The sequence below is a fragment of the Priapulus caudatus genome, unplaced genomic scaffold (genome assembly GCF_000485595.1).
Source record: "Priapulus caudatus unplaced genomic scaffold, Priapulus_caudatus-5.0.1 Scaffold17, whole genome shotgun sequence".
NCBI classification, from domain to species: domain Eukaryota; kingdom Metazoa; phylum Priapulida; class Priapulimorpha; order Priapulimorphida; family Priapulidae; genus Priapulus; species Priapulus caudatus.
The window spans coordinates 1,291,519-1,302,235 of record NW_014577078.1 but is presented as its reverse complement, the minus strand read 5'-3'; the positions used below and the strand labels follow the sequence as shown (position 1 = coordinate 1,302,235).

Here is a 10,717-nt window from a genome sequence, read left to right as displayed (position 1 = left end):
TCCCAGATTCTCCCCCTCCTCCTCTCCACCAGCTTCTCCCTCCTCCTTCTCTTAGCCAGCTTCTCCTTTCTTCCCCCTCCCTTCCTTCCTCCACCAGCTTCTCCTTCTGCTCCCTCCTCCTTTCTCTACAGTTCTCCCTCTTCACCAGCTTCCTCCTTCTCCGTCTCCACCACGCCTCTCCCTTCCTCCGTCCTCCACCAGCTTCTCCCCCTCGCTCCTTTCTCTACCAGCTTTCTCCCTTCTCCCGCCTCCTCTCCCAAGTTCTTCCCTTCTCCCTCTCCTTCTACTCACCAGCTTTCTCCCTCCTTCTTCCTCCACCAGTTCTTTTCTCCCTCTCCTTCTCGCACAGCTTCTCCCTCTTCCTTCCCTCTCCACCCGGCTTTCTTTCCCCCTCCTCCTTCTCACCAGCTTCTCCCCCTCCTCCTTCTCGACCTGCTTCTCCCTTCTCCCCCGCCTCCTCCTCCACCCAGCTTCTCTCTTTCTCCCCTCCTCCTTCTCTACCAGCTTCTTCCCTTCTCCCCCTTTTCCTTCTCACAGCTTCTCCCTCCTCCTTCTTACCAGCCTTCTCCTTTCTCCCCCTCCTCCTCCTCACCCAGCTTTTCTCCCTTGCTCTCCCTCCCTCTCTACCGCCTTCTCCCCTCTTCACCAGCTTCTCCCTTCTCCGTCCTCCACCAGCCTCTCCCCCATTCCTCCTCGCTCCAACCAGCTTCTCCCCCCTCTCTCTCTACCAGCTTCTTCCTTCTTCCCCCTCCTCCTCCACCAGCTTCTCCTTCTCCCCCTCCTTCTCTCACCAGCTTCATCCCTCATCTTCCTCCACCATTTCTTCTCCCTTCTCCCCTTTCTGCTTTTCACCAGCTTCTCCCCTTCTCCCTCTCCACCCGTTCCTCTCCCCCTCCTTCTTCTCGCACCAGCGTTCTCCCCTCCTCCTCTACTCAGCTTCCCCCCATTCCTTCTTTTTTTTCTTTCTCCTTCTCTACGGCCATTTACTTAGCGTGATAGCGTGGTGCGGAGGGGAGGGGTTAACAGCTGTATACAATCAGGAGTAGGTGATAGGAAGTAAGATATCCTGATGTATCTACTCCTGATACAATGCGACCAGTACAACAGTAGCAGGCGGGCCGCGAGGCAGGCAATGTTGCATTTGTGGTTCGTTCGGGTTTGCATCTTTGCGTTTGTGGAGTTTGGCGTGTTTGGTGCGTTTAGCATTGCGGTAGTGTGGCGTTTGTGCATTTGTGTTTGTGAGATTTGCAGTTGTGTTGTGACGTTTGCATTTGGTGTTTGTGACGTTATGCATTTTGTGTTGCGGATTTGCATTATGTGTTGCTGATTTGCATTTGATGTTGCGGTATTTGCATATTGTGTTGTGGGATTTGTATTGTTTGTGGTGAGCCTTCTGCGCCACCGTACATACGGTTTACTATTATAAAATAGGCGCAATAGCATTATTTACTATTTTAATATAATAGATTACAATAGTTTCTTGACACGTTAATATACAAACATTTAGGCTGCGAGCCAACAGAGCGGGCAAATATGCCACATATATAGCAGGTATAAGAAAACAGCAAACATGACAGAGGAGACGTGAACAAGTGTCAAAACAAAGATGAACAAGAAATTTGAACAAAAGGTGAACAAAGGTGAACAAAAAAACAAAAAAAACTTCAATTGAGCATATATATACCAATTTAAGTCTGAACACACGCCATCGGTTTCGTGACCAGTTACTTGATGTGACAGTTCAATCATACAACTGAATTAGCAATCTCGTGAACTCTCAGAAACAGGTAACTGAAAAACAGATCTGAACACAGATTTTACTATTGTTACTATAAATTAGATGCCTATTACTATTGTTACTTATAAATAGATTCATTACATATTGTTATTATTAATTGAAATTATTACTATTTGTACTATAATAATAGATACATATAATTGCATAATCGATCAGCTAATATTATCAACATGTCTACGAGCCTGTTTCTTCGTTAGCTTTGTCGTGGCAACAAGAGCTGCAAAACATGCAGGCGATTGATATAGCAGCTATGAGAAACCAGCAACAAACTATGACAAAAGAGAATGACAAAAGATCAAAACCAAAATGAACAAAAATTTGAGACAAAGCGTGAACAAAAAACAAACAAAACCTGTTTAGCAACAAACAAAGCTGCAAAATGCGACATATTATTGACACTCTTGAGCATTAGGACTAGTAGTTCACTATACGAGGTAACATGGACAGTAATCATACAACTGAAAGAATTTGTTGAACAAAACGATAACTGAGAAGAAACTATCTGTACATCAATTTTATAGAGGTTTAATTAGTCTCGTATTTAATGGTATACGCTAATTGACATCAACTATACAACGGAATTAGAACAGTGCCTAAACGGTACACTGCCTAAAATCGTTTAGTTACAGACGTTATGTGAGTCCTGTGGATAGCTGATTTCTGCCCTGTATTTTATTATAGTGGACCATTGGCAATGGAACTCGCGAAAAGGAAAGACTTGGAAGGAAGAAAATGCAATAAATAAATAGGCAGGGAACATAGATGGCGCGTCTATTTAACTGTAAACATGTCAGGCGGGCATTTGATAAAACAGCGAGCATTCAGAATGAAAATGTATTGCGTCGTTTTAGCTAGTAGCGACCAGTGTGGAAACAAGACCATTCAATAAAGGAATTGATTTAGGATTTAAAATATATTGTATTTTATGTCATATATGTCATCAAAGTACTTAGAAGATCATACTGGTGGGCGCATCAGACCAATTAAATTGTGCCCTAAATTTTTTTTTATTCTGGTGTTATTTTAGGAGCCCAATAGGGCTTCCATAGACGAAACCTGTGAAATTCCGACTATGCAAAATGCACGACAACCTTTTGGACTATTTACGGCCTGTTACATAGAAAATCAAAGAAATACATAAAGCCGTCGCTTTATTAAATCATTACCTACATTACAAAACACTTTGTATGCAGTATGTCTCCTCTTTAAATCACGTTTAGTTTTAATTAAAACATCACGATCATTAAAAATCACGCAAAACTTCCACTACACACAAAACTTGCCAATCTTGCATTTGGACCGCACCGAAAAACCGTCACAGCGATCGATTTTCATTGGCCGGTGGAGAATATGTCCGTTTTGTCGCGGTTTCAATGCTAAGATGGCAGTTCTTCGTGTTGTAGTGAAGTGCGTGATTTATTATTGTCAGTGATGTTTTAATAAAATAAAAGTGATAAAGAGGAGGAAATACTGGCATGACAAGTGTTTTGTAATGTAGGTACGATTGTTAATAAACCGACGCTTTATGTATTTCTTTGATTTCTATGTAACACGGCGTTAAATAGTCAAAAGGTTGTCGTGCATTTTGCATGTCGGATTCACAGGTTTGTCGTATGAAGCCTGATTGGGCCCTTAAAATAACGCAGAATATAAAATTTTAGGCGCACAATGATTATTGGTCTTAAGTGGGCGCAGTGCAATTTGCGCGGTTCCCAAACTCACTGATAGTGATTACTCTGGGTTCAAGTGAATAGAGAACATGCGGTCCCAATAAGGAAGCAATGTAATTTTACATTCATATTAAATCATTAATATTACATCAATGATAATCAGAGTTAGGGGTTAGGGTCAGGGTGATAGGGTTTTAGCGTTTAGGCACATTGGTTTTATTGGGACCCATGGGCCATTTTCGTCTTCTTGCGGCCGTGAAGCTTGATAGGGTCTATGTCGCCCAGGGTACGTGCCGGGAACGTACCCCTGGTACCTAAATACTACTATCTAATATGCCGCGACCGATACCTCGCTACTTCACTAAACCGAGTCATAGGGAGTCGCCTACGCCTACTCCCATAACCCTAACCATAACCATAACTCTAAACCTAACCTAAAACCGACAGGCCTCTCCGACTGTTACCAGGGCGGAGAGCCTCGGACACTGCTTTCATACGAAATGCCTGAGGTAGCTTTGAAAACAAACTCCGAATTTTCCTGCTAACAATTTTCGTAAATAAAACAATGTTATACCACATTGACCTCACCTGTTACATGTTGAACTATCGCTACACTTCCTTAATTTACTATTTACCTCAAAATACACGTTAAAATAATGAGAAATTTTCAAACAGCGTATACTATTTGAACGTTGCAAAACGCCATGTAGGAGTGGTTTTTTATGGTCTTTTCTTGTACGGGGCGAAATTCTACGAACTTTCCTGCTACGTATTATGGGAAAATGGCGCGTTTTTTGAGTTTTATGCTTATTAAATTTACTAAACAATTACTCGCTGACACGTAAGTACATGCTCCAGTGATTAGCGCACATATAAATTAAAATCGAGGCGTGTGAAGTACAGAGAAGCCTGTAAGAATCATAAAAAGTGAGATAATTATAACCGATTTTAAATAGCAGGCCGCAACGTCTGCCGAACCATATTGTTCTTAATGCGTCGGTTTGTGACCTCTCGCCAGTAGTTATTAGCGAGATGGGAACTTGTGCTAAACCCTAACCCTAACCCACTAACCCCTAACCATATCAGCTACGATAGTTACCAGGGGTACGTTTCCGGCAGTACCCTGTGGGGGACCATAGACCCATATCAAGCAAACTATCCTTGCATCCATTCCACCTTACTAACTATATTAAGTAATACTTATAGAGGCTAATAGTAATTAGGGGGTTCTGTTACATAGATGCAGCCACCCAATCTACCTTAACATTAACCTATAACCCTCATCAAGATAGTCTTCAAAGTCGAAGGGTTATACAGGTCAATTATATCGAAGACGAGAGAGACAAAGTTGATCAAATACTCGACAGGATAGTCGTCAGTAACGCTGAGAGGTCTATGTCACAGGCCAATTGAAGCGTTTTCAATAAAAACATAATGCTAACTAATACTAAATCTATTTTACTACCAAAATTCTTTTATGTTCTTTACTCTCTTTCACCTATTATTGCTGCAGTTCTCGCCCTTCTCCCATGTCAATATCCGTTCCAAACCCTACCGTTCCAACGCATATACGCAAGCCAGGCCGTTTGGAACGCCGAGAATTTCGTCAGTCTTGTATGTGATTTTCGCGTGACACAGCTCGTTACGAACAGAGACATATATGGTTTTATAACAAGTGAAGCAGCTGTTGCTTGACATACAAACACAAGGACGTGGAAAGCTTGTTGGATGGTGTATTTTGTGACTGTGAAAGTGATGAAATCCACGCGAGCGTCGAGCAATTGTGCGAATCGCCCGCTTTTCCTACTGCTATCATCTTTTAGTTGAAGCGTGCCAACAGTCGCGCAGCGAAAGCAATTGGCCGGCTGCGCAGCGTTATATGGTTGGACGATAGGTTTGGACGCGAATTGACCAGAACACTGTCCAGGGCAATAATAGAGTTTGGGAAAGTGAATATAGAAACATCTAGAATTTGGTTGGTTAGTAAATAGATTTTGCTTATTTAGTTAGCATCTATCATTTTTATTGAAACACTTCACAGTTGCCTGTGTCTCATGTCCCATGGTACTTGCAGAACGTACCCTGGTACTATCTAATATTGCCGGGCCGTACCTCGCTTACTCACTCCACTAACGAGTCTAGGGAGTCGCTACGCTCTACTCCCTAATACCCTAACCCTAACCCCTAAACCCATATCCAAATAGTTTATTAGCGTACGTTCCGGCTATACCTGCGTACCCCAGGGTACTGTTCCGCAGTACCCTGAGGGAACATAAGGCCTGTATGAGCCTCTAGTCAACTATAGCCGCGTACGGGCTTGCCGCTGGGGGCTATAGGATCAGCCATTACGGATGCATGGGACCAACTTACTCTCTATGACTCGCCGGACTATAAACGTCTGTGGGTAGCCAATTTAATGCTCTTATCCGAAGGTGAATATGCTCTTAAGTTATATCGCCTACTAGAAATGTACTTCTAACTCTCGTTGAAATAGTTTACTTGTGGTATTCTTCGTGCAGCGAAACATTCGTCATTTGCCCGAACTTCAAAGCAGCCATTTGAGCGGGCGATGCAACAGCGGCCAGTGAGCGGGAACTATGTATTCCGCCACGTGGAAGGGGTGGCAGGTTGGGTTGGTTGTGTGACAAAACTAATTGTTGTTGTCAAGTAACAATTAAGCGATCAAAAAAAGATTGTAATATTAGTTTTGTTCATGGAAAGGATGAACAAATTATATCTATTATTTGTTACTTTGACAACAACAATGGTTTTGTCCACAACGCAACAACAACAATCCCGGCCCCACCCTTCCGACGTACGGAAATACATAGTTCCGCTAAACTGGGCTGGGAAGTAGTTGATTCCCCGAAGCATTCGTAATGCGGCTGATCCCTACTCTCCTATTAGCCCATATCAGATAGGTGACCAGGGTACGTTCTGGCACCAGTACTCTTGGCGACATTAGACCGCTTATGAGCAAGTACTAACAGTACTCTTTGTCAAAAGAGTGATGCAACTGTTCAGAGAGAAAGAGACTGGGATGGAAAGAATTCTGGGAGAAGCTGACTGCTAATATGATCTACCTGTGGACTGCACTCTTGTAAACACCATATTAAGTTCACTACAGCAGTGATCAGTGGAATGAAAGTGAAATTCCTTATCGTTTCATTATTTTAGGTGTGAACAACTCCACTGTGAGATCGAAAATTTTTCCTGTGTGATCTGCCCGATTGCCAGCCAGTTAGACAAATCTCGTGGAGGAACAAGTTTTGTGAAGACACTTATCGTGATCTATTGACCAGCATTGGTTAAAGCATTGGCATGACATCATGAGAGGAATTCAAAGGGAGACATTTCAAATTACATATTGACTAGCGTCCACAAATTTCTCTTATGCGTGTAATATTTGTAAAAAAAAAAATTTACATAAAAAGTACAGTACAATGGCACTAAATGTACCTTCAATTCTTACCTGATAAAGATTTGTTTTTTCAATTAAGTTAAGATCCAAAAAATCTGGGCGGATTCGATATAATTGCCTTTCATGACATTAAAGATGCCGTGCTATGGGCTATGTATGAGTCAGGAGGCGTTATGTTCACATCGAACGGATAGCAAATAGGAAGTATTAATGCAGCATTTAACCATAAAAACGTGAATAGAGATCACTTACATTTCTAGTGAAAAATTACTTTTATTATTTACAGTGGATGTAATCAGTTTAAAGGACAGAATTAGATGATTTCACGGTTGTCCTTTGTTTTTTTTGCAGCGGTGCAGGTGAATGACGGAGACAGGCGGTCGAATACATAACTGCGCTTTGGGAAGTTACCAATAAGTGCATTTCAGGGTTGAGGAGGACGTTGGTGTGGTCATCCACTCTAGAAGCCCAGGGATTGACCTAACTTGGAGATGTTGGTTCATCAAGTCTGACACTGTTTTGGCCATGGCAAGCCGGGAATTTTCAGTACCATGGATGCATCTGCATTGTCAAATGGTTATTATATACAAATCTTTCACATAGTCACAGTAACAACGCCTCCTTACTATACATCCCACATAAGCGTTCATACATCTGATTAAACCGTGTCCTGATCAAAGAGTTCAGATGAGCTGTTAAGTTTCATGTACTCATTCAAGGACGCACTAGGTTGAACCAGTGGCGCTTGCATCTTTCCATATACACAGCGCTGAGCAGAAATTGCCCCACACCAGACCGCTCATTGGTTTTTGGAGCTTACTTGGAGTGTCTGGGAATCACCTCATTTATTGGCATACGAAACCAGAGGACACATTTCGCCTTGGCAAAAACAGACTGTTAGTCATTACGGTCGGCAAGCTGCGAGCGATTGTGGGCATTTGGCAGGACAGGTCGATTAATATGCCAAGACACATAACTAATAAGCAGGCACACAGTAACCTTAGTGTGTAGCTACACTTTTGAGAAGCAATTAGAATTATTTAATCAAAACTGTAAATTGGGCTTTTGGGGTATTTGTCTGTTGCTAATAAATTCTAGTGGTTGCAGTTTTTTCCAGTTTCGGTGTGATATTTGGGTTTTCGGGTGTTTATGTATGTTTTGAAGTAATTAAGTCACTGTTGCACTATAATAATATATAGTCAGCCATACATCCTCCATCGGAGCTCCGTTACTGAACACAACCAGATGTTCTTATAGAAATCTTCATCTTTTAATTGAAAAACGGCTACGTAATGTCTGATGATACAGTGTTGCACGCTGTGTATTAGTGAATACGTTACTCCAAAATTTATTGAGCCCAATAATATGTGGCTTACGAACTTCACAAAAATTCATCATAAATGTAGTTAAATTTTTTATTTACAGTTTGAAAACTCAGATGGGCCGACCAATGTAGTTGGGAATTTGCGGCCACACAAAGAGAAATGCTGCAAATTTGATCCTAGATGAGTGCACAATCTTGACACATGCTATCAACTAAAACAGTGAGAACAATCACACAAAGCCTAGAGAAGTGTCTGTCCACAGTAGGTTGTTGATGGGTGCTACTTTGAACAACTGTTGGTGGTGATGATCAGCATGCAGTATTACGTAAGGTACAATATATGTAGGTTAGAGAGTGAAGGTTTGCAGCAGCAGATTTTGCGCTAGAAGAGCGGTCTATGTCCCCTACGGTACTGGCCGGAACGATACCTGGGTAACGGTCCGGTATCCGGAACGTACCTTGGTTACTATCTCAATATGCATGGACTGCGTTACCTCGGCCTACTCCACATACGAGTCTAGGCGGGAGTTCTGCCCTCCCCCGGCCTACGCCTTACTTTAACCTTAACCCTAACCTTAACCCCAACCCTAACCCTAACCATATCAGATAGTTACCAGGGTACGTTCCGGCAGTACCCTGGGGGACATAGACCTTATGAGCGCAATTTGCCTTTAAAGTTCCAGTAGTATTCTCAGTGTGTGAAACTTATCTGCATTTTCTAAATTTACTAGTTTACATAATTACTTTTTTGACATCGTCCTTGACATCACTCTATTGTGCTCAATTAATAGAAAAGATGGCATTGGATTGTCTAAATCAGAGTGGATCTAGATTTATAACTGAATTAGGTATGTACAGCAGTAATGACCAACAGCAAATGGTTGCAGGGGCATGAAAGAACACATGTAAATATAGAAGGGGTTACCTTTTTATTATAGTAGCCCGCGTTCCTTGTTGTAGTGAAGATTTTTGGGGGCATTTCATTTTTTTGCAACACATTCACCGTATGAATGGGTTCATTTATTGCTATAGATTATTATATTAAAATTTTGTTTATTGCTTTCAGATGAATAGAAACTCGTATGTCATCTTGTGTGGCCAAATAGCAAAATACAATGAAGATGTGCCGTACCCACCACCGCTCCCAAACGAAATTGAGCAATTGGTGGCTGATCATAACATCACTAGGTATGCTGATGATGTATGCTGATGATGTATGCGGATGTATGATAATGTAAATTGATATGATTGCTTTGCTGTAAGCTGCTATAACCAGTTATCAACATTATCAAATCCATGCAATCTGAGGCAAGGGGTTTAATGACCTTTCAGCATATTTTAAAATGCCAAGACCTGACTTCCTGCATTCATGCATTCCTGATATTTTCGGAAAAGAATCAACACTTTATTTTATATGCTAACTGGAGAGGGATCATAAAAACGTTTCATCGTGTAAATGTGCAGTAACACGACAGCGTAAATTTCTAAGAGGTGGGTTGATGGGTGCTACCTATCACAATAAAGAATTATTGCAAAGATTTCTCTGTCAAGTGAAATTATTATTGTCTTAAACAGATTGTATACATGTCCTATGCTAATTCATACTGTTGGTCATAAGTTATTCATACACTCGATTTGGTAGTAACTTATATGATCAGTACCAGTACCGCATGAAGGGTCGTTGTCGTATCAGGTACTACAGATATGTACCCGAGGTAGTTTTAGGTTGTTTAGTATTATGTTTATATTTATATATGAGGTATGTTTAGGGTTAGGGTTAGGGTACACTTCTGTAGTACAAGTCTGGTACACTTTGTGTATACATAGGCCTATATATATGTACCTCGGGTACATATATGTAGTACCTGATACGACAACGACTCCTTCAGCACCAGTACCAGGGTGCCAAATTAATGGGAGTCCGGAGTCAAATACTCCCTGATTTACTGTCGGACTCCCTGATTTTACATATGCAGGAGTCTGTGTGACTCCCTGAAAATTCTGCCATACTATACTAACTAGTTCGTTCCAGAGCACGGCCTTGCGGAATTACCGTATTTTTTCAGCAAATGTCCAAAGAAAATTTGGCAGACGTGTAACCGCATGAATTTTCAAAATAAGCACGTGTTATTGTTAATATCTTTAATTTTGAACTTCAGACTGCGGACTCCCTCTTTTTGAGGGTAGGGAGTTTGTTGGACTCCCGTGTTCAAAGGTTAATTTCTACCCCTGCAGTACCGTTTGAATGTTTAAAATTATATTGATCTTGTCTAACTACATGTCATCAACTCCATTTAATTTAATTTTAGAGAGCGATTTCTTGTTCTTAACTATCCTGAGCAATTTGAAGGAGCAGTCAACCAACTGGCATTATGGTATTTTTCTGGAAAAATTAAGGTTAGTATAATTATGTGTAATGCATTTGTTGTCACAGTGACACTCATTGCTAATATGGCTCATAGTGTCTATGTCCCCCAGGGTACTGCCGGAACGTACCCTGGGTA

The 10,717-nt window shown here is 41.5% G+C and overlaps 2 protein-coding genes across 2 annotated transcripts in view; both read left to right on the top strand.

Annotated features, from left to right (window-relative positions):
* Positions 1-8,398, top strand: part of LOC106810510 (prostaglandin reductase 2-like) — an 18,085-nt gene extending 9,687 nt beyond the window's left edge. The window contains exon 5 of the mRNA XM_014813891.1: positions 8,315-8,398. Within this exon, the coding sequence (XP_014669377.1) occupies positions 8,315-8,398 (84 nt within the window). The remainder of the gene's footprint in view (positions 1-8,314) is intronic.
* A 110-nt stretch (positions 8,399-8,508) lies between these two features.
* LOC106810926 (prostaglandin reductase 2-like) overlaps positions 8,509-10,717 on the top strand; it is a 4,280-nt gene continuing 2,071 nt past the window's right edge. Inside the window, exons 1-3 of the mRNA XM_014814413.1 lie at positions 8,509-8,544; positions 9,280-9,401; positions 10,523-10,610. Of these exons, the coding sequence (XP_014669899.1) occupies positions 9,280-9,401; positions 10,523-10,610 (210 nt within the window). The 5' untranslated portion in view covers positions 8,509-8,544. The remainder of the gene's footprint in view (positions 8,545-9,279; positions 9,402-10,522; positions 10,611-10,717) is intronic.